Source organism: Hyperoodon ampullatus, assembly GCF_949752795.1.
Source record: "Hyperoodon ampullatus genome assembly, chromosome: 3".
Taxonomy (NCBI): Eukaryota; Metazoa; Chordata; class Mammalia; order Artiodactyla; family Ziphiidae; genus Hyperoodon; species Hyperoodon ampullatus.
In genome coordinates, this window is record NC_136916.1 from 129542137 (window position 1) to 129565763 (window position 23627).

The 23627-nt window shown below is 41.1% G+C and overlaps 2 protein-coding genes across 2 annotated transcripts in view; both read left to right on the top strand.

Moving 5' to 3' along the window:
• The window catches only part of KLHDC1 (kelch domain containing 1), a gene marked incomplete at its 3' end in the record, with an annotated part of 43171 nt that extends 39923 nt beyond the window's left edge, over window positions 1-3248 (top strand). Inside the window, exon 13 of the mRNA XM_079700563.1 lies at window positions 3062-3248. Within this exon, the coding sequence (XP_079556689.1) occupies window positions 3062-3248 (187 nt within the window). The remainder of the gene's footprint in view (window positions 1-3061) is intronic.
• Window positions 3249-10523: 7275 nt separating this feature from the next.
• On the top strand, window positions 10524-23383 carry KLHDC2 (kelch domain containing 2). The gene is made up of 13 exons (XM_079698965.1): window positions 10524-10695; window positions 13863-13942; window positions 15623-15740; window positions 18989-19104; window positions 19404-19485; window positions 19654-19737; window positions 20258-20338; window positions 20415-20473; window positions 20887-20996; window positions 21425-21497; window positions 22602-22689; window positions 22785-22837; window positions 23077-23383. The coding sequence occupies exons 1-13, from the start codon at window positions 10543-10545 to the stop codon at window positions 23198-23200; spliced, it is 1221 nt and encodes a 406-aa protein (XP_079555091.1). The 5' UTR covers window positions 10524-10542; the 3' UTR covers window positions 23201-23383.
• Window positions 23384-23627: the final 244 nt, after the last annotated feature.

Here is a 23627-nt window from a genome sequence, read left to right on the forward strand (position 1 = left end):
GAGGAACATGTACAAAGTTCATAAGAATACTGGAGAAGAAGGCCCTTGGTTAAGATAGCAAAGGTTAGGGAAGTCTTTGCAGAGGAAGAAGAGTCCGAGACAAGAATTTGCTGTGAACAAGCAGTGCAAAGGTGTTAGTGCAAGATATATATATCTTGCACTAACATGCTTATATATATATATATATGAGCATGGTGTGTTCTGGAAACTGAGTTCTTGAGTATTCCTGGGACATAAGTATGAGGTGAGTAATTGTAAGAAATGAGGCTGGATAAGAAATCAGAAACTGTATGTCATCTAGCACCTGTGTCTCTCATGCACAAGAGTTTACATTATCTTGTAGGAGGTCAGAAAGCATTGAAAAATTTGGAACAGAGGAATAAGATGATCATATTATAAGTTATAAAGTTTCTTTGGCAACAGCGTAGATGAGAAATTGGAGGGATAAGTGACTGTGTTAGGAAGTTAGTAGAGACTGTTGCATTGATCAGGAACAAAGTGAGGATCTGATTTAGAAAATGGCAGTGGGGCTGGAGAAGGGAGGGAGGTAGAGATATTTAGCAGGCTGAATGGACTTGGTAGTTGAATGGATGCTAGGGGAAAAAAGAGGAAAGAATTAGTGATAGAGTATGGAGAAGGCATTGGGTTTGCAGGTGGGATGGGGTAGAAATGATGAGCTTGGTTTTGGACATATTGAGCTTGAAGTGCTTATGGGACTTGCAACAGAGCTTTCCATTAAATAGTTACTAACTGAATAAATGGAGCAAGGTCCAGGCTAGACATAAAGATTTAAGAATCACTGGAGTATGAATGGGTATGGGTTAGCTCTGCTCAGGAAGAGTTTTGAGAGTAAGGGTGAAGCCAACGACTGAGCATTAAGAACTCATAACATTTGAAGAGAAGGTAGAGGACAAGGAGGCCCAAGAGAGTGACCAGAGTTAGAGGTGAAGCAGGAGATAACGGGAGCACAAAAACTGAGGGAGGAGAGAACTGAAGATGGAGCATCTGCTTACTGTAAGGAGGTCGCGGAACATCTGGATTGACAAGTGCCGTGGAGTTTGGCGACACTAAGACGTTGGTAAGGTAAAGGGGGAAGCCAGGATGACTTCTGGGGACGAGCACCAAGACCCGGGAAGCAGTGAGCATATTTGTTTCTGTGCTCAGGGAAGAAGCCATCGGGGACTGAGTTGTTGGAAACAGAATAAATGAATGGAGTAGGCTCTTGAGGAGGTCGATTTTAGCAAACAGGTAATAGAATTATCCCTTGACTGGAGGAAGGGATAATAATAATGGCGAAAGAAGGAAGTATAGCTATAAAAATAGATGAATTTCTTTGTTGGGGGCAGGGCACTGAGAAGGTTTTGGCTGATGGTGAGGTCGTCTGATGAGGAGGAGGAGAAGAAAGGATATGAACTTAAGGAGGGCGATGAAGACGTGACATAGCCGCTGAGGTGACTGGGGGCGGGATGCTGCCGAGGGATGTGTAACATCGTAGTGCCGAGCACTCAGGAGGGCTCGGCGGAGATGGAACAAAATCGATATGCAGGGGCTTCCCTGGTGGCGCAGTGGTTGAGAGTCCGCCTGCCGATGCAGGGGACACGGGTTCGTGCCCCGGTCCAGAAGATCCCACGTGCCGCGGAGCGGCTGGGTCCGTGAGCCATGGCCGCTGAGCCTGCGCGTCCAGAGCCTGTGCTCCGCAACAGGAGAGGCCACAACAGTGAGAGACCCGCATACCGCAAAAAAAAAAAAAAAAAAAAATCGATATTCAGCGGGCCACGTCTGCAGAAATGTGGTTTTCTCCAGCCGCACTAAGAAGCCCGGTTGCAAGCGCAGAAAGGAGATGGTTGAGTTTATCCGTGGTTGGAGTTTAGCCAGGATGGCATAACAGAGGGACAGTGAAGAAGGAGATGAAAATTGCTGACAGGAGAATGAAGTGCATGTGGACAGGAACGTGCACATGGATGCACTATGAAGTGCGTGTGGACTGGCCGGATAGGAAAGAAAGTCACAACCGGAGGGGTCTTATTATTTGGAGAACCGGGAAGAGTCAAAGGAGTAAAGGGGTGTAAGAGTTAAAAAGATACAGGCTTATGGTCCAAGAGGAGGATATGGAAGTTTAAGATTTCAGAGGTGGAACTGTCCTGAGTAAGGTCATAAGAGTAAAAAGGGTTTTCCACACAGATGCTAAAATCAGTCAAGAGACAAGACTATGATGAGTCCAGGGCCAGAATCCTCAGCGATGGCGGAAGGTTAATAGATGGCAACACCCGACGGCAAAATGATCGCAGCCTGGAAGCAGCAGTGAGGGGCGAGAATACATACTAATATTGGCTCCTGACTGTGAAAACGGAGCTGAGGGGAAATTTGTCCTCTTTTCTCCAGAAGGCTGCACACAAAGCAATTTTCTTAGATTTCACTTAAAGCAAAGACAGAAAGTCACAGGAAGCCGGGGTGTTTGTAGACACAGCTGGTGTTCCAAAAAGCAGAAAGGAGAGGTTTGGAAGGGGAGATAAGCAGTGATAGGGAAGATGAACCAGTATAGAAATGAGAGGAAGAGCAAAGACAGACTGCATGTGCCTGCCTTTGAGACTGGGACTCAGGGTGGCTGTCAGTCAGACCAGTGCAGTCGTTTCTGGAGGGGGTACGGGGAGGGCCGGGTCACATGGTATAAAATGGACGCCAGGTGCTGCATCTTGGGTTGATGGAAGAAGAAGACAGCCTGCAGAGAGGAGTAAATTGTTATTGGGTTGGAAGGGTGTAAAAAGGGGTCTGCTTCAGACTAACCTGCTTCAAAATTAAGTCTGAATCTTTTTTACTTAAAAGAACATTATGCATGGTAAGTTGTACCTGGATTTTGGTCAGATATGGTCCCCATGCTATAAAAATATACAATTACTGTGGTGCTCTGGAAAGAATATATATCCTGTCATGTTCCAAACAATACCAGGGGAGTACATAATCGTGTAAAATTTTCATAGTTTTATTTTTCATATTACTTACCTATAAATATTTTATAAGTTCAGGTTCAAAAACTAATAATTCTGTTATGTTTTGTTTACAGGTCATGCCTTGACTGCATTGGTAAAAATGCTATAATTTTAGAAAGTCAGATATCTTTATTACCTCCTAAACTTCTCCAACAAGTACTCAAAAAAATAACATTTTGGACTGCAGTTAATCACCGAGAAGAACAAAGAGCCCAAAAAGAAGAAACAGAAAATAAGTATCAGTGGATCAGTAGCAATTAAGTTGTTATATACTCTATGTATTTAATATGTTTAAACATTTTAATCAGACTGTATATTTACCCCCCAGATTGGAGGCTTTATTTAGAAGATAAAATTTGAAACAAAAATTCTATGTTAAACTGATTGTATGGCATGAGATATATAGGAAGAAGATGTTAATGGCAGATTAATTTGTATTTATATTTGTAAATTAACGTAAATTAATTTCCTTATAAGCTGCAGAAAAAAAAGCTACTTTCTGAAAGTAAGTATAATTGTAAGAGACTTTAACTCACTGTGTCTTCTTTACTGGAAAGATTATACAAATTTGAGGAGAATAAGAAATTACCCCAAGGACTTTAGAGATTCCCCAACCTAAAGATAGATAGATAGATAAAAACACCTCATATCAACGTTCAGAAAGAATAGATTTTTCTCAAGTCACTATAAAATTACATAAAGCTTCCCATTAAATGACTCAGTTATTTAAAGAACTTCTCCTGAACTAACTAATACAGCTGGTCAAAATGATAAAATAGGCAAGCACTGCTATGGGATTAAATATTGAACTCCTACCCTTTTAGCACTTATCTAGTAAAGTATTCTTCCTCACCTTTGAGTAGGGGAATAAATGTCTTCAATTGTTTTTCTGTTACCTCTGAGTTGTTAGTTTGTCCCATTTTATATGTATATAAAGACCATGTTTGAAAGTGTCTAAAGTGGAGATTTATTTGTGATACAAGCTTTGAAATATTGAGAGGCAGTATAATTATTAACTTTAGAGACACCTGAAGATACATTTTTCCTTGGGGGAATACTTCTAAAGTAACTTTCAGTGAATTATGAAATGGGATGATAACCTAGTAATTTGCCTTTCTAGAAACCCCTCATTTTGGCCCACACCATTCTACAGAGTTGGTGCTCAAGACCCAGGATGTTCAAAATATGTTATCTTCCCATTTCTTTTCAATATTAACTGCCTATAAAGAAATGGAACATGAATATTTATCTTTATGTTCTTTAAATAGTACTTTTGCCATGGTTAAGAAGTTGTTCACATATCACAGTTGTACCCATCCATTGAATTACTAATAACAAGGAATTACTAACAATTTGGTATATAAAATTACTGTCTACCATACCACCATGCACGTTGACTCTGAAATTTAAAATGTTGGAGTAAATATATTTCTGTATTGAAGTGCATGTATAATTTATAATGAAAATTACAGTAGTTTATAGATCTCACTACATTGTAGAGATATATTTTATACATATGTACTGTCTTTTAGACGTGTAAAGCTTCTATTTATGTATTGAAATATTTTGTGTTTACATTTTATTTATTATACAAACTATATAGAATTACTATTTTCCTAGTTTTGTTAGTGTGAACCAGTCATTAGAATTGATTGTGTAAACAATATTTCAGTGTAAGTTTTCATTTTTTCTTACTATTTTCAGGCTGAATAACAGATTTAGAAAGTGAATCTCATAGGTAATATGGGTCTTAGAAGTAATATTTTATTACTATGAACTTCAGTATTTGGCATTCTATAAGGAAAAAATATCAAAACATATTAAACAGTGATAGATGACACTGAGTGGGATGAACACTTTTTAAAATGGCTTCTGGTTTGTGTGAATGCCTTCTCTAGCCTCTTAGAGAAGCACTTCTGTTTTTAAATGGTTTACCTAAACACTAAAAGTTAGATTAACCCCCTCAAAACACACACTCTTCGTTTAGGCTTCAAGAGAATGAAAATCTATATATTATTTATGGCACACAAAACTGGTACTCTTTTTATTTGACTTAATATATTGTACTGCTTCAAAAAGCTATATGTCCTTGTATACACTGCGAAGCCTAGGGTGGATAGGTGGTGGGAAGCAGCCGCGGAGCGCAGGGGGATCGGCTCGGTGCTTTGTGACCGCCTGGAGGGGTGGGATGGGGAGGGTGGGAGGGAGGGAGATGCATGAGGGAAGGGATGTGGGAACAGATGTATATGTATGACTGATTCACTTTGTTATAAAGCAGAAACTAATAAAAAAAAAAAAAAAAAAAAAAAGCTATATGTCCTGAGGTAGCCCCATAGTAGGAGTGGCAGGGAATTCTAATCTGATCTTCAATTTCCAAAACTTGGCTTATAGCAGGGCTTCCCTGCTATTGGGAGATGTAGAAATTCTGCGAGCTGGCAAAGCCAGTTTTGAAGATCCGTAGTCAAGCAGTATTCATTCCTCACTTCTTAGCACTTATGGTTTACTATCAACTTCTGTGTTGTTGACCTGTGCAGTGTATAGGAACCCAAGGCAACATCAGCCTCATAACTTTATCTCTTAACTCTCCCTTACGGGTTCTCTGTTTGAAAGATGACTCTAGAGGGTTGACTTTTTTTTTTTTTTTTTCAGGTGGTTCACAAAATAGGTTTCCAGTCTGATTCTCAAGGAAAAAGAATTTCTGGCCATCTTTATTATGTGTATCAGGATATTCTTCCAGTTGTCAGGAAGGATTCTTTTGAGGTATTACCATTTTTAGAATGATATAGTAAATGGCATATCAAAGTTAGTGTACATTTTTTATAGATCGTATCTTTGCATAAGCACATTTTAAAAAATTATTAGCCTTTTGATAGAAGCTTAAAAATATTCTTTAGAACTTCATACTGTCAGCCCAGGAACAAAGTGATGTTTTCACCAATACATTATTTATATGTATGTATGTGTGAGAGAGAAATAAAATAAACTCACTAAGATAGAATAATTTTCAGGGTAGTACATAGTGTCTGAAAAATTAAAATTTTGATTTCAGAACACTTCACAGGAAAAGAAACAGTTTTAAGAAACAAATAGTACCCCATTCCCACTTTTTTTTGGTGCCTGTTTTTTCATTGTATTAATGTGATTCTATTGGAATTTCCAATTTGATGAAGTTATCAAACGGTCCAGCATGTGGGTGCAGCAAGAACATTTTTTAAATCACCCAAGTAATGGACTGAATGCTTGTATCCCCACAAAATTCATATGTTGAAACCCTAATCCCCAATGTGATGGTTTTTGGAGGTGGTGTCTTTGGGAGGTAGTTAGGTTTAGATGAGGTCATGAGGGTGGGGACCCCATGATGGGATTAGTGTACTTATAAGAAGAAGAAGAGACCAGAGCTCTCCTTCTCTGTCCCTATCACATGAAGATGCAATGAGAAGGCAGCCATCTGCAAGGCAGGAAGAGGGCCCTCATTAAGAACCAAGTCTGTCAGCACCTTGATCTTGGACTTCCCAGCCTCTAGAACTGTGAGAAATAAATGTCTGTTGTTTAAGCCATCCAGTCTATGGTATTTTGTTATAGCTGCCTGAGCTAAGACACGTCTGAGGTCCACAGTTTACATTAGAGTTCAGTCTTGGTGGTGTACATTTTATGGGTTTAGACAAATGTGTAGTAACATGTATCTACCTTTATAGCAGCAGTCCCCAACCTTTTTGGCACCAGGGACCAGCTGGTTTTGTAGAAGACAATTTTTCCACAGATGGGGGGTGGGGGAGGATGGTTCAGGCGGTAATGTGAGCGATGGGGAGCGATGGGGGGCAGCAGGTGAAGCTTCGCTCGCTCACCAGCCACTCACCTCCTGCTGTGCGGACTGGTACCGGTCTGTGGCCCGGGGGTTGGGCACCCCTGCTTTATGGTATCATACAGACGAGTTGCACTGCCTAAAAATCCTACGTGCTCTGCCCATGCATTCCTCCCTCCCCCCTAAACCTGGCAACCACGGATATTTTATTGTCTTCATAGTTTTGTCTTTTCCATAATGTTATACAGTTAGAATTAAACAGTATGTATCCTTTTCAGATTGGCTTATTTCATTAGTAATATGCATTTAAGTTTCCTCCATGTCTTTTCATGGCTTGAAAAGATGGCTCATTTCTTTTCAGCACTGAATAATATTCCACTGTCTCAATGTACCACAGTAATTTTTTTACAATTTTCTATGTAGACAATTGTGTGTCTATGATTTATCATGAACAAAAATGGTTTTATTTCTTCCTTCCCAACCTTTTGTTTCCTCTTCTTGTCTTACTGCATTAGCTAGGTCATCCAGTAGGATGTTGAAAAGTTGTGGTGAGAGGGGATCCTTCCCTTGTTCCTGATCTTAGTAAGAAAGCCTCTAGTTCTCATCATTAAGGATAATATATATTTTTTAATTTATTTATTTTATTTATTTATTTTTGGCTGTGTTGTGTCTTCATTGCTGCACGTGGGCTTTCTCTAGTTGTGGCGAGTGGGCGCTACTCTTAGTTGTGGTGCATGGGCTTCTCATTGTGGTGGCTTCTCTTGTTGCAGAGTGCAGGCTTCAGTAATTGTGGCACGTGGGCTCAGTAGTTGTGGCTCACAGACTCTAGAGCGCAGGCTCAGTAGTTGTGGCGCATGGGCTTAGTTGCTCCGCGGCATGTGGGATCTTCCCGGACCAGGGCTTGAACCTGTGTCCCCTGGCAGGCAGATTCTTAACCACTGCACCACCAGGGAAGCCCAAGGATAATAATAATTGTAGGTTTCTTTGTAGATGTTCCTTATCAAGTTAAGGAAGTTCCTCTCTATTCCTAGTTTGCTGAGAGCTTTTTTTTGTTGTCATCATGAATACGTGTTGGATATTGTTTAATGCTTTTTCTTCATCTATTGTAATCATGTGATTTTTCTTCTTTAGCTTGTTGATACGGTGGATTACATTGGTTGACTTTTTAAAAATTAATTAATTTATTTATTTTTGGCTGCGTTGGGTCTTCGCTGCTGCGTGCGGGCTTTTCTCTAGTTGCAGTGAGCGGGGGCCACTCCTTGCTGCAGTGCACGGGCTTCTCATTGCGGTGGCTTCTCTTGTTGTGGAGCACAGGTTCTAGGCATGCGAGCTTCAGTAGTTGGGGCACGTGGGCTCAGTAGTTGTGGCTTGCGGGCTTAGCTGCTCTGTGACATGTGGGATCTTCCTGGACCAGGGCTCCAACCCGTGTCCCCTGCATTGGCAGGCAGATTCCCAACCACTGCGCCACAAGGGAAGTCCCACACTGGTTGATTTTTGCATGTTGAATCAGTCTTGTATACCTGGGATAAGTCCCACTTGGTCGTGGTATTTAATATTTTGGATTTGATTTGCTAATATTTTGTTGAGGGTTTTGGCATATATATTCATGAGAGATATTGGTCTGTTGTTTTCTTGTGATGTCTTTGTCTGGTTTTGGTATTAGGGTAATGCTGGTTTCAGAATGGGTTAGGAAGTATTCTCTCTGCTTCTGTCTTCTCAAAGAGATTGTAGATAATTTCTTCCTTAAATGTTGGTTAGAATTTATCCATGGACCCATCTGGGCCTGTTGCTTTCTGTTTTGGAAGGCTATTATTGATTAAATTTCTTTAATAGATATAGGCCTGTTCAGATTATCTGTTTCTTCTTATATGAGTTTTGGCAGATTGTGTCTTTCAAGGAATCGGACCATTTCATCTAGTTTATCAAATATATAGGCATAGAGTTCTTCATAATATTTCTTTATTATCTTTTTAATGTCCATGGGATCTATAGTGATGTCCCGTTTCATTTCTGATATTAGTAATTTGTGTCTTTTTTTCTTAGTTAGCCTGGCTAGAGGTTTATTGATTTCATTGTCTATTCGAAGGACCAGCTTTTGGTTTTATTGCTTTTCTCTCTTGATTTCCTGTTTTCAGTTTCATTGGTTTCTTTCTTTTCATCATTTCATTATTTTTCTTCCTCTTATTTTGGATTTAATTCATTCCTCTTTTTCTAGCTTCCTAAGATGTAAACTTAGGTGATTGATTTTAGATCTTTCTTCTTCTCTAATATATGCACTCACTGCTATAAATTTCTCAGTACTGTTTTTACCCACCCCGCAAATTTTGATAAGTTGTAAACACAGGGACAGTGGCTAGGGAAGAAATTACATACTCCGAAAATTTTAGTGAGAAAAGCCTTTTGATGTTGTTGTTTGAAGTATTCCTTCTACATAATGGTCCCAGCGTGAAGATGGGGAAGGGAGAGGATAATAAAGCACACTCCACTCACCAAATACATCCAAGTATAGAGGCACCATTAGATTAGGGATTTAAGATGCAGTCTAGTCTAACCCCGTTTTACAGGTGAGGAATCAAATTTAGATTACAATGATTCTTAATTTTCTCTTGACCTAATTGAAAAGTATCATATTAAATGTAAGTGAAAACAGTATCTGTGTGAACAGGATTCATTTCCCTCCCTGAAGGCTTGGGTGGTGAAGGTTTCTTAAAAGTATCATATCAATTGTATCATATTAATTGTAAGCGAAAACAGTATCTGTGTGAACAGGATTCATTTTCCTCCCTGAAGGCTTGGGTGGTGAAGGTTTCTGAGACACTTTTTGAGCACAGTTTTCCAAACTGGGTGGAGGATGCAGCAGTAAATTAAGATTTCAGTTGAACCAAAAGACCTTAAAGAGAGATGTCGTGAACCGCTCTGCAGGCACAGTCGGGGTGGCACGCAATCCCAGAGATGCCACGCGCACCAAGCGGCACCTCCGCCGGGAAGCCACCCAGCAGTAGGGCTGGGACCACCTGGGAGAGGAGAGGAGCCACCCCCACCCCTTGTCCTCGGGAAGACAGGGCACTGACTCTGGAGACCCTGAGACCAGAAACTTGCTAGTTAAGCAATTTGCTACCCCTTTCCCGGCTGTGAACCCTTTGAGAACATCCCTCAATCAAACAAGGCCTTCTGGGAAGAAACATTTTTTGCGAGAATCTGGCTAATTCAACATATCCTTGTAGTGAAGGGACGCGCGGAGTGTGCGTGGAACTGCCTCCAGCTTCTGCGCCCAGACTTCGGCGGGAGAAGAAGAGGGCGGGGCGCCCCGGAGCCAGGCCCTCCGGGAGAAGGCGGCGGGATGACCCAGCGCTGAGGGAGCTGAACGTCGGCCGCTCTTCCGGAGCTGGGCGGGCGGCGTCAGCGGAACGGGCGGTTCCCGCCGCGACGTAAACAAAGGCCGTCTGCGGCGAGAAGCGAGCTGGAGGTGGGGCGGAGGGGCTGGAAGCAGGTACCGGCCCGAGGCGGACCCCTGCCCGCCCTGCTCCCGGCTCTGCGCCCTTGCCGCCCCCCGCCCGCGACCCCCGCCAGCAGGCGAGAGGCCGTCCTCGGAGAGGCCGGGAGGACGCGAGCGCGGGCGGCAGGGAGCGGCCCTAACGCCGTGCCTTTCGCCGCCGCCTCGCCTCGCGCCACCGTGCGTCTCCTTCCTTTTCCTTTGTCTTTTCCTCCGTCGCAGGTGTGGGGATTGTCGGTGAGTCGAAGTGCAGCCTCAAGATGGCCGATGGCTACGAGGACCTGCGGGAGGACGAGCTCCCGGGGCCGGCCTATGAGGGCTACGAGTCCGCGGAACTCGCCTGCCCCGCTGAGCGCAGCGGCCACGTAGCCGTCAGCGACGGGCGCCACATGTTCGTCTGGGGCGGCTACAAGGTCAGTGGGTGGCCGGGCCGCGGCGGGCGTCGCTCGGCTGTTACTAGGTCGGGGGCGGCGGGCCGGCGGGAGGACCAGAGCGGCCGCCCCGTTCGCCTCCCGCGCCCCAACGTCGCGACTCCGCCCGTTGGTCCCTTGTCCTCCGCGAGTGTGGGAATCTTCCCACGGGTCTCCCTACCGTCCCAAGCCTCCTGGTCTGTTGTCACGCCCGCCTTCTGCTTACAAAGCCCGCTCCCCGCCCCGCGCTGCTCGCGGCCGCCCTGTGCGCTGTTTGATATCCGAGCTTTATCTGGGGAGGGCACGGCGGGCGGTGCAGGACCGCGAAACGTGTTTTATTTAAAAGGGTTGGGGGTGTATAAGAGGTAACGGTGTGTAAGATCACTCCTATCCTTTATCAGGTCTACCTAGGAGCACATTACCCTGTGGAGCCGGGCTCAGGTGGCCCACTGATACCGTGGCCCACTTATGGGGAGACGGCAGTGTAGGAAAATGCCTCGGAATTCCCAAAGGCCGCAGGAATCGTCTTATTGAACCTTCCCGCCTGTTCAGGCGTCCCAGCTACATCCCAGTGTTATTGGAACGCTTCAGGGCTATTTTCCTTTTGGTTTCAGCTGAGAAAGGATGTTTTTCACAAGAAATCCCTATTAAGAAAATTAATGGGAAAGCTCTAGAAATAACCGAAAAAATCAACAGTAACAACTTTAACTACAGAGTGCGGCTCTTTGACCCCTACTCGTGAACAATATGATTAGTTACCAGTTTAGAGCATTTACTTGCATTTCTTCTCTTTTCCTCTGTCTGGAAATCCTACCCAAGTGTCTCCTATTTAAACCTTCTCACTAGTTCTGCCCTTTGCTTTTAGAGGTTCCCAGTAGCACTCCACATTCTAGAATCGTCTTATTTTCATTTGCTGGGGTGGTTCTGATCTATTCCTACCGAAAATATTCTTTTTAGTCTCTCTTGGTTTTAAAAATGATCTCCCCCCATCCCCATGTGCTTGAAATCTAGTCCGCCACACCTGTACCTCCCGTGACTTGGAAGCACTTCTTGATTCTGGTAGTAGATTTTAGCTTATGGTACAGCTGATCATAGTTGACCGTCTTTGAGATGACTCTCAAAAGATAGATGGGATAAAGCTTTCCTGATTACTTCATTTGGTTCCTTTTTGCCAATCCTAATTAATCTGGAATGTTTTCCCCAGCCTCTAATGAATGTGTTCAGAGGAGAGTATTTCGTAGGAGGAAGGTGGCCAGTATGTGGTGACCTTAATTAAAATGTAAATAATTCCCTTGGAGAAAAGTAAACCTGTTAGTCTTCAGCCTAAACTACTTTATTTGTAATTCTATTTGTAAAACTCAACAGTGTTGAGGGAATGGGACTTTTCACAAAGAAGGAATGTGGGCAGAAGGAGGGTTGTCAGGGTGGAAGATTTCTGAAGCTGAGTCGTGGAGGGCCTGGATGCCTAGGGCTGAGGCCAGGTGGAGAAGCTTGATCAATGAAGTAAGTTGGTGGTTCCAAAACAGGCCATCCTCCCCATTTTGGCTAGAACCCTAAGAGTACCACAAACAGGAAGCCCTTGGAGATTGTTTTGATGGCAATAAACCTTAGCTTCCTACACAGAAGTCAGTTTTCCTCCTCCCACCAGCCTGATGTATTCCAGGTCAGCCTGCTATCTTGCTTCCAGCCTTTCCTTTCCTACGTGGTGGAGTGGAAAGAGAAATGTTTACACGGACAGCTGTCCTATTCTCTGTAATACTCAAGCTTGTAAGACTCTTTGACACCCATTTCAGTGAACTGCAACAGTTTACTGTATATCGACATTGTTCAGAAAGTGGCTCAGGCAGTGGCTGAAGTTGCAAATGCAGGGAACGGAGGCAGGAATCCTGGTTCCGTTCCACTGTCCCTTGCTAAGCAGCCTTGGGCAAATCACCTTCCTCTTCGAAAAACCTGTGCCAGCTCTTTCTTATGGTGGTTGTGAGGATTAAATAAAGCACTCCGTGGGGCTTCCCTGGTGGCGCAGTGGTTGAGAGTCCGCCTGCCAATGCAGGGGACACGGGTTTGTGCCCCGGTCTGGGAAGATCCCACATGCCGCGGAGCGGCTGGGCCCGTGAGCCATGGCCGCTGAGCCTGCGCGTCCGGAGCCTGTGCTCGGCAACGGGAGAGGCCACAACAGTGAGAGGCCCACATACCGCAAAAAAAAAAAAAAAGTAAAAAAGTAAAAAAAAAATAAAGCACTCCGTGGACAGCACTTAGCTAGTTCTGGCATATGGTAAGCTCAGTCTGTTACCTGAAGGGAATTGGATCAGAACAAGGAACAAAATTTTGCATGAGGACTTAATATTTTCAGTTCTGCCCTCTCTGCTTCTTGGTGGAGAATGGATGGGTGAAAGGGGAGAATGGCTAGAAAACTCTACATCACCTGTTAGTGATCAGGTACTTTTTCTTTTCTAATTTATCTATTTATTTACTTTTGGCTGCGTTGGGTCTTCGTTGCTGCACGTGAGCTTTCTCTAGTTGCGGCGAGCGGGCACTACTCTTTGTTACAGTGCGCGGGCTTCTCTTGTTGCACAGCACGGGCTTTAGGCACGCAGACTTTAGTTGTGGCTTGCGGGCTCTAGAGCGCAGGCTCAGTAGTTGTGGCGCACGGGCTTAGTTGCTCCGCGGCATGTGGGATCTTCCTGGACCAGGGATCGAACCCGTGTCCCCTGCATTGGCAGGAGGACTCTTAAAACAACTGTGCCATGAGGGAAGCCCCAAGGATCAGGTACATTCAAGGCAGACCTTTCTTTAGCGTGCCGACCATGGCACAGGTAATCTCCCATGAAGTCATGCAAGTGAGATTTGGTGCATGGACTTTTCAGGATAAAGTGGCCTTAGAGATTACCTGGAAATCTCTTAACTTCCTGCACCATTACAACTGCTGTATCAAAAATTTGAATTGAGGGCTGTCTGTATTAAGCATTACCTTGAGTATGTGGCATGGTGCAGGGAGGATTATGCATTTGATAGAACTGTTATAACCTATTTAACTTTTCATAACTCTCAGTATCTCAAATAAGATATACAATATATATACTATATATATATAATATACAATAGTGCCTCTTTAGAATACAAGTTATTTTTTATATGTGCAGTTTTTTTTTTGTTTCTTTGTTTTTTCTTAGAGTAATCAAGTCAGAGGATTATATGACTTTTATCTGCCTAGAGAAGAACTCTGGATCTACAACATGGAGACTGGAAGATGGTAACTGGATATTATGAGGGGGACTTAAAAATCCAAATAAGGTTGCAAACAAAAACATACTCTGTGAAACCCACACTAATGAATAAAAATACTTTAATTAAAGATGCTAAGCTATCTATATATTCTGAAAACAGTGTTCTGCTAGTTTAGCTTAGCTGCTAAGCTTAGATGCTTTTGCATCTCTTTAGTAGTTCAGTAATTACTAGATGCTTTTATGACCTTGAAGAAATTTCTATTCAGAGCTGTGTCAAGTATTATAGTAATATTAAAGAGGTAGAGGCTTCAAATCCTGGAATGGAAATATAATAAAAGTTCCATATATATTTTTTTTCAAGATGTTGTCTTTGTTTTGTGCTATCTTGAATGAGAAAAGAATTTCCAGATTGTATCTGCTAGAAATAAAGGTAGTATTCTATTTTAATGAGCTCTAATATTAAAATTTCTATGCAAATCCCTTTGAAATAGTACATTTTGCCTAAAAAACAAAATTAAAGTTGCATACAAACTGTAGATATTCTGAAAGGACCTTTTGCCAGTTTCATACCAGTATTACTCGAGTATGTTCTTAGCAGAATTAATGTGATTCTCAAAATACTGGGTTGGCCGTGTTTAGGGATTTATAAAGTAGTTTTTTCCCCATGGTTTGCTTTGTGAAAACTTTGTGCATTACATACTTTAACATATTAGAGATCTCAGAACTAGGAGAATAGTAGTTACACTTGATTTAAAAGGTCAACTAAAAATAAACCAGGATTATTTTTGCACATAGCCAGTGTTAATCTAGCTGTTTGATGATCTTTTTCTAGAGAATTGGACATTTATAATAGTATTCCTTTAATATGGAAATTCTAATATTTTCTTTTAACAATTCAGCCCCATAAGGAATTTTACAAATTAAGCCTATCAAAACAAAGCTTGGGAATTCCTTGACGGTCCAGTGGTTAGGACTCTGCACTTCCACTGCAGGGGGCACGGGTTCGATCCCTGGTTGGGGAATTAAAATCCTGTGTGTCGCATGGCGCAGCCAAAAACAAATAAAAAACTTAAAGCTTAGTTAGCATAGATGAAGTGATATTCTGAGCAAAAGACCTTGAGTGTCGTATTAATATTCTGAATCTTAGAATTATTAGCTTTTAGATTCAGAATGAGTTAAAACATGTAAAGAGCACTCAGAGGAGGGACTGGCCTATAGCAGGCACTACCTGAGTGTTGGGAGTATTACATAAGGTCTGAAAAAGGTTCGTTTGAATGGCTAAAAGGTGACTGAATTAAAAACACCTATTAATCTGTCAGGACTGACATACTGAAGTTTTTTCTCTTTGGGGTTCTTGGCCCACTCAAAAACAAAAAACCATCATTTATGACCAAGTAAGTAGAAAAGCAAACAATTTAGTTTGAGAAATGTAAGATGGTTTGCTCCTAGAATAATAAAATGACACGTAGGCTTTTAGAACCTCCCATGCTGCCATGTGTAAGTACCTGCTGGCACAGCCTGTGGAATGGGTGAAAGGGATGAGTTCATTCTTTTAACTAACTTGAGAGCTAGAAGAGACCCTCGACATAGCTACTTAGCCCGCTTATTTTTTCTTTTATTGTGGGAATAGAATTAGAAGAATGAATAGATTTTTGCATTTTTTCCTTTTTGGGAAATCTATTTACATTCAGTTTTTTCCCCCTTAGGAAAAAAATTAACACTGAGGGTGATGTTCCTCCTTCTATGTCAGGAAGCTGTGCTGTGTGTGTAGACAGGGTGCTGTACTTGTTTGGAGGACACCATTCAAGAGGCAATACGAATAAGGTTAGTGTTTCTAAGGATTATGGTTTAAGGCAACTTTGTTCTTTTTCAGACAACTTCAGATTTCTAAGGTTAGCCCATACTTATTCTTGTTCCAGTTAAAAAATACATGTACTTGATTATGGTATGAATGTGCATTTTAGTATTTTTGTCTACCAGCCAGTATTTACCTGGGCCTTCTGTAAAATCAGCTTTGGTTGGTAAGGTGTGTGCAGTAACTTCTAGGTTGTTTTTCTTTGTGTTCTTTGCAGCTACTTGTTCTTTCAGAACCCTCAAGTATTAGATGAATATTAGTAAACTAAATGAAAACAAGATGCAGTTAAGGGGGGGGCAGGGTAAAATTTAATAGGCCACAATTCAAAAAGCCATAGGAGAAATTAACAGACAGATTTTATATACTAACATTCCCATAACATGGCACCATTAAGATACTGTTGTTCAGACTTAGTCTACATCTTTAACAAATAGGAAAAAGGTATCAGTTTTTCTCTCAGACCAGTAAGAGACAGATGCACTCAGAAAGGTGCATGTGATATAGACTCTTAAAAATTCATTTATTTGGCAACTTAGTAAGCACCTTAATGCTGAGCACTTGTTTAGACACTGGAGACAGAGATGAATGACACCGTCCCCGCCTCTAGGAGCTCACATTCTAGAAGGGACACATATAAGTAAATGATTTCAGTAGCATATCATAAAGAGAAACACAGAGTCAGCTCATAGTAATGGTTCAGTAAAAATTGTTGAATCTGGGGCTTCCCTGGTGGCGCAGTGGTTGAGAGTCCGCCTGCTGATGCAAGGGACACGGGTTCGTGCTCTGGTCCGGGAAGATCCCACGTGCCGCGGAGCGGCTGGGCCCGTGAGCCATGGCCGCTGAGCCTGCGTGTCCGGAGCCTGTGCTCCGCAATGGGAGAGGCCGCAACAGTGAGAGGCCTGCGTAGCACCAAAAAAAAAGTATTTGCAGTTCATAGACAAAAAAAAAAAAAAAAAAATGTTGAATCTGAAAAAGAATCCTTACCATTGTGTTTGGTAGGACAGAGGAACAGAAAAATGAAGAGTCTTCACCGAAGAGGTGCTGCTTGAATAGAAGCATACAATTGGAAGGGGTAGCCAAGATATAGGTACCAAGATGCAGAGGTATAAGCAAATATCTTGTTCACGGACATGCCAAGTGATTTACTGTAGATGAGCTGAAGTGGTTTCAAATTTCAAACTGCACTTCTAGGAACTCTAGGGATTTCTTTGAGATGCCTTGGGACACGTGTGAGGGGAGCATATGGTGTTGGGCAGGCTCCAGACTGCCCCTTCCTCCTCCATTTTAACAAGTGTAGCTCCACTTTTATTTATTTATGCATTCACAGTTCACCTTGGGGTTCACTTTAATTAAGTGAATAGTGTTGCACGTTCTGTGGGTTTGGACAAATATAATGAGATATATCCATCATTATAATGTCATATGAAGTATTTCACTGCTCATAAAAATTTCTGTACTCCGTGTATTCATCTTTCCTCTCCCCCCAAACTCCTGGCAACCATCGATCTTTTTATTGTCTCCATAGTTTTGCCTTTTCCAGATGGCATAATTGGAATCTATTTTTCTTTTCTTTTTCCTTGAAAAGAGAGGTTCAAAGCCTTTATGTCTATAAGACCATTCATGGCCCATGCATGAGTGGACCTGACAGGCTCTAGGTGGCAAACTTCCCCACTAAATACTGTAGCTTTTCTTCCAATATTGAGCCCTGTCCCACTGGTCCTGCCTAGCAGCCACGTGGAGGTGCAGGGGGACATGTGTTGGATATTTGCTCATAGGAAGGCCACAAGTTTTGTGCCTCTTGTCACAATGAACCCAGATTCCTGTTGGGTATGTTGTAAACAGAGGAGCCATTTCTTCAGGCCCTTATTATTTTTTTTTTTTAATAAATTTATTTATTTTATTTTTATTTTTGGCTGTGTTGGGTCTTCGTTGCTGCACGCAGGCTCTTTCTAGTTGTGGCAAGCGGGGGCCACCCTTCGTTGCGGTGCATGGGCCTCCCACCACAGCGGCCTCTCCCACTGCGGAGCACAGGCTCCAGGTGTACGGGCCTCAGCAGTTACGGCTTGCAGGCTCTAGAGCACAGGCTCAGTAGTTGTGGCGCACGGGCCCAGCCGCTCCGCGGCATGTGGGATCTTCCTGGACCAGGGCCCGAACCCGCATCCCCTGCATTGGCAGGTGGATTCCCAACCACTGCACCACCAGGGAAGCCCCCTTATTTTTATATTTAGGCTTTTGCTTAAGATTTTGTTTGAAGAAAGGGTTCCGTGCCTAAAAGGTTTTGTGAGGCGCTACTGTAGGCTGTAGTTGAGCCGTGTATTTTTCAGGGCCAAGGGGGAGAAAACTAAGTTTGACACAACATGAGGAAGCTTGGGAAAAAGAGAAGCTGTGGCTTTAGGGGAGTGGTCAGAGAAATGATAGTAGTTACCTGACTAAAGTTGAGGAAAGGAAGCTTTAGGAGCCTAAGTAAAAAAAAAAAAAAAAAAAAGTCAGATTTATTTAAATACCTGGATGTGAAAGATAGACGAATACTTAATCTTTTAAGATTTATCCTTAGCTCCTAGAGTTAAGTAGGCACTTAAGACATGTTTGTTAAATTGAATTTGAAGATGAATTACTAAGTCTGATTTTTTGGTAATACCATCCTGATACCCGTAAATTAGATCAGTACAACTCAAAGTGCCTATCTAAGGCCAAGAATGTAAATCAACACACATTCTATTCCTTCATCAAAAAAATGTGGTATGGGGCCTCCCTGGTGGCGCAGTGGTTGAGAGTCCGCCTGCCGATGCAGGGGATACGGGTTCGTGCCCCGGTCTGGGAGGATCCCATATGCCGCGGAGCGGCTGGGCCCGTGAGCCATGGCTGCTGAGCCTGCGCATCCGGAGCCTGTGCTCCGCAACGGGAGAGGCCACAACAGTGAGAGGCCCGCATACCACAAAAAAAAAAAAAAAAAAAAAAAAAAAAAAATGTGGTATGGGAAAAAAATAAGCTGAACTAAACGGTACACAGTGACTTAGGTAGTTTACATTCTGGCAGAAATTTCTTATCTAGACTCAGACCAGTTAACACTTTGCCGACAAGCAGCCAGTCTGCAGTTACACTTTTAGTAGTACTGAATTAGATGACATTCTTATTAGCATGAATGCAATAAAATTAAATGCCAAGGTTGAATTTCTTTCATGTAACCAAATCTAACTGAAATCATTGCTTCTGACAGTTCTACATGCTGGATTCAAGGTCTACAGACCGAGTATTACACTGGGAAAGAATTGACTGCCAAGGAATTCCTCCATCATCAAAGGACAAACTCGGTGTCTGGGTATATAAAAACAAGTGAGTTAGCAGCACTATAGGTTTGGGTTTTTATGTGGAAAGTGCTTTGCCATCCAAGTGTCATTTACCAATAACCATTGTAACAGTAGAACACGCCTTCGAGCGCCCATGACGATTAAGTGAATTGATGGTAAAGCACCTAAGACATAAATGTTAGCCATATTAGCCATTATTATTTGAATAAGTAGTTTTATATACTCAAGTGTGCCTTCTCAACTCATGGATAAGACAAAATATAAAAAATCTCTTGTATCCTGTGGATGTTTGACTTTTTAATGTCTTGGTTTTTTATCAAACAGGTTAATATTTTTTGGAGGGTATGGATATTTACCTGAAGATAAAGTATTGGGAACTTTTGAATTTGATGAAACATCTTTTTGGGTAAATGAAGTTTTGTATTTGCATATGGCCTACTTAGTCTGTTGAAATAATACACTTTGTTTGCTATTAGCTTTGTTCATTTTGCTCTGTTAATAAACCAGACAAAGGCTATATGATTTTACAAACATTATTTGTAAAATAACTCAGATTCTTATTTATTTTCTGTAGAATTCAAGTCATCCAAGAGGATGGAATGATCATGTACATATTTTAGACACTGAAACATTTGTCTGGAGCCAGCCTATAACTACTGTGAGTTACTGAAGAATAATGAATTATTAAAGCAAGCCTGCTTAGACGAGAAGGGGAGTTGGCAGGTGGTGTAAAATTGACAGTTCGTTATTCTCCAAGGAGTTTAAAACTCAAAAAAGTTTAATGAATGTATAGACTATCCCAGCATCTATTATCTAATAGCTGTTGAAGTGGTATTGTTTGTAATAAATGACCTAGTGCTGGATTGGAATTTAAGTTACTCAAATATTAGATTTCTTTTTCCTCTGACACAGATGTCATATAATATGCTAGCTTTTGTTTTAAAAGATAAAAGTAAAGCAAGCAAGCACTCTATTGTATGAACCAGCCCCTTCAGTAATGTATTTCAGAAACTCCCAGTTTGCTAGTCAGCCTTCAGTACTGCTGTCTACTATAAGTTGGCACTTCAGCTTAAAAGCTCAAGTGTCTTGCCCATTCTTATCCCACATCCAGAGTAGACTCTTTCTGGTATTTATAAGACGTTCACTTATTTATTAAGTTGCTTTTATGACTTTACTAGGGTAAAGCACCTTCACCTCGTGCTGCCCATGCCTGTGCAACTGTTGGAAACAAAGGCTTTGTGTTTGGAGGCAGATATCGAGTGAGTATATAAAACAGTTTCAATGATTTGCTTTTGAATTACTCAGAATGATAACTAGTTAATTATCCTTTTCTAGGATGCTAGAATGAATGATCTTCACTATCTTAATCTGGATACATGGGAGTGGAATGAATTGTAGGTATCATTTTAGATAATTATTTAGAAAAGTTTTTCAAAGAAATTTCAATGGATTTTTCCCTTACTGTATTAGTATATAATGTACTTGCTTACATTTTCTGTAACTATGAATTAAGTAAACATAATCACTAAATCCTTAAAGAAGGAATTTTAAAATTTTCAGTTCCCATAACTATGCCTGGCACATAGCATGTGCTCAGTGTTTATTGAAAAGAAAAGATCTAAAGTTGACTCTTACTTCAAAGAAAGTAGTTCATTATAAAGCATGTAGTTAATACCAAGAAGCCTTTTTAAAGTCTCTTTTCAAAATTCCATATAAATTTTTAAAGAAAACCTCTTTAGTATTTCTCTGCATTAAATACAGTAGCAGCTTTTAAATGTAGATATTGTAACTCAGCTATTATTTTCAGAATTCCACAAGGCATATGCCCAGTTGGCCGATCTTGGCACTCACTAACACCAGTTTCTTCAGATCATCTCTTTCTCTTTGGAGGATTTACCACTGATAAACAGCCATTAAGTAAGTACTTTAAAAACATTAAAAAGTTATTATATATCATTCATAAGTAATATATAAATAGCTGAAAAAAATCAGTATTTTAAATTTATCAGAGGGCTATAGGGTGGGTTAGAAGGTTTGCTACTAATTTTGATCCTATAACATACCTATAATTGTTTTCATATGACACATCCATTGATCCAGTAAAGAAAATGACCTGGAACACTTTGCCCTGCTAAGGGCTTACATGCAAAGGGCTTACTTGGTTAATTTAACTGCAGGAAAAAAAAGGAAATATACTTTCTGTATCTACTCAAAATCTGATTACTGTTCTTACTAAAGCTATGCTCTTTAAATATCAATGTCACATTAACAGAATAACATACTTCATAGCTCTTTTTCTTTGCAGAATAATATACTTCATAGCTCTTTTTCTTTGCTTCAATCAGGTGATGCCTGGACTTACTGCATCAGTAAAAACGAATGGATACAGTTTAATCATCCCTATACTGAAAAACCAAGGTATGAACTATTTAAAAGCTAATTCTTATGCTGAATGAATGAGGTCCATAGAGATGTACAAGACTGGTAATGATTGAGGAAATTTGATTGGCTGCATTCAGTTCATCATTCTTATTATAAGAACCCTAGCATTCACTAAGGTTTAACATTGTAGCTTTTGGAAGAAGAGAAAACCAATGTTATCCTAGTATCAGTGCTTTCTTTTTTATCATCTGTGTATGATAATTAGGGCTGGATTTTGATTTTTGCTTCATCATAAAATTACTGACATTGTTAAAAATTTATACTCAAGCTCTTTAGTCAAGTGAGTTGAACTGTTTCTAGGTTTTTCATTAAAAAAACAAAAAGGAACTGGAAAGGAGAGAATTTCAAAACCCTAAAGAATGTTTATGGCAGTGGTGGGGAGGGGCTGGGGAGGGAGAATCAAGAACTTTCAATCAGATTTGCAGTTGTGCTGTATAACAAAGATCAAGAAGTCGAATCATCCAAAAAGAGCCTATTAAAACACTGATAGTTATTTTTCTTGTTAATCTCGAAAAGAATTGTTACAAAGACTGCTAAAGGAAATGATGCAGTCAAAGTTGGTGTTCAAAGCACATTTGGATAATGTCAGCCTGCATTTTTCCCCACACCTCTGACCTAAGTACAGTCATGCCGCTAAGACGTCATTTGGCACAAATATTCTTTTCACAGAATTATCAGGCCTGAAGATACTTTGTTCACCCAGGCAGAGTCAGCATCCCTCAGATGTTTTGTGTAAGGCCAACTGGTCCTGCCTATGAAAAGAGGAAAAGAAGCAGAGGGCATATACCACTAATCCCCTGTAAGACTTTTATTGCTAACAAAAACCTAGAGAACAGTTCAGTTCACATTCCTCATTGCATAAATTAGGAATGGACCAGAAAGATAAAACAGTAACACCCAGATAAAACATTGATTTTTCTAGCTTCTGCTACGTTTCCTTGAGATAACTGCATCTCACCATTATGTTTTGGGCTGCACTAAAGATCTTTAGTCTTTATTTCATCATCTCTATTCTGTAGTATAAATGATCAGTTTGGTGTTCAGGGTGACTTCAAACTCAAGTTTTTGTTTTAAATGTAGATTATGGCATACAGCTTGTGCCAGTGATGAAGGAGAAGTCATTGTGTTTGGTGGGTGTGCCAATAACCTTCTTGTCCATCACAGGGCTGTAAGTACACTACCCTTTATTAAAGGACACTTCATAATATTGCTGAAGCTTTCTTGTGAAGTACTTTTAATATATTCTTCATGTCTGTTTTTCAGGCACACAGTAATGAAATACTTATATTTTCAGTTCAACCAAAATCTCTTGTAAGGTAAGTAACTTTTTACTTGGTACTTACTTTAAATTGTGTTTCTTAAACACTTTAAATTAGTGCTCTTGAAAAAACAGGTTTATGGATAATCTAAGGGCAATAGCAAGCCTTCACTGATAAAACTATCCAGTTCCTATGAAAATCTTTAAAGTGCTTTTTCTTTTTTGGTAGTTCTTCAAGTGAATGTACTTCTAAACCGTAAAGTGAAATTATTTTTCTCTTTCTTTGTCCACTTTCAGGCTAAGCTTAGAAGCAGTCATTTGCTTTAAAGAAATGTTAGCCAGCTCGTGGAACTGCCTTCCAAAACACTTACTTCACAGTGTTAATCAGAGGTTTGGTAGTAACAACACTTCTGGATCTTAAGGCTTCATAGACAGTGCCTCTGATCACTTGCATGGACAGCAATTCTGTAAACATCAGAGTGACATTGTTTATATAATTATGTGCATTGTTGTAGTTTGCAGCTTTTTAGTTTTAGTGTGCATGTGAATGGCCTAGAGAACCTATTTTTGTGTCTAAAGTTTACAATAAATGTATTTAACACCAGTAACTGTCTTCTATTAAAACAAAAGTAAGTTAATACTTGGGCTTTTTACCCCAAGGAATGGTTATTTACAACACTAGGCTACATAAAGGTTTTTGTTATTTTTGTTGTTTTTTTTTTGTGGTATGCAGGCCTCTCACTGTTGTGGCCTCTCCCGTTGCAGAGCACAGGCCATGGCTCACGGGCCCAGCCACTCCGCAGCATGTGGGACCTTCCCGGACTGGGGCACGAACCCGTGTCCCCTGC

What these genes read in the sequence shown, in the direction of transcription:
- KLHDC2 (XM_079698965.1), top strand. Translation starts at nt 10,543, where the DNA reads ATGGCCGATGGCTACGAGGACCTGCGGGAGGACGAGCTCCCGGGGCCG. An exon ending in AACATGGAGACTGGAAGATG is followed by an intron (nt 13,943 to 15,622) that starts GTAACTGGATAT and finishes TTTCCCCCTTAG; the next exon opens with GAAAAAAATTAACACTGAGG. An exon ending in TTCTTGTCCATCACAGGGCT is followed by an intron (nt 22,690 to 22,784) that starts GTAAGTACACTA and finishes TCTGTTTTTCAG; the next exon opens with GCACACAGTAATGAAATACT.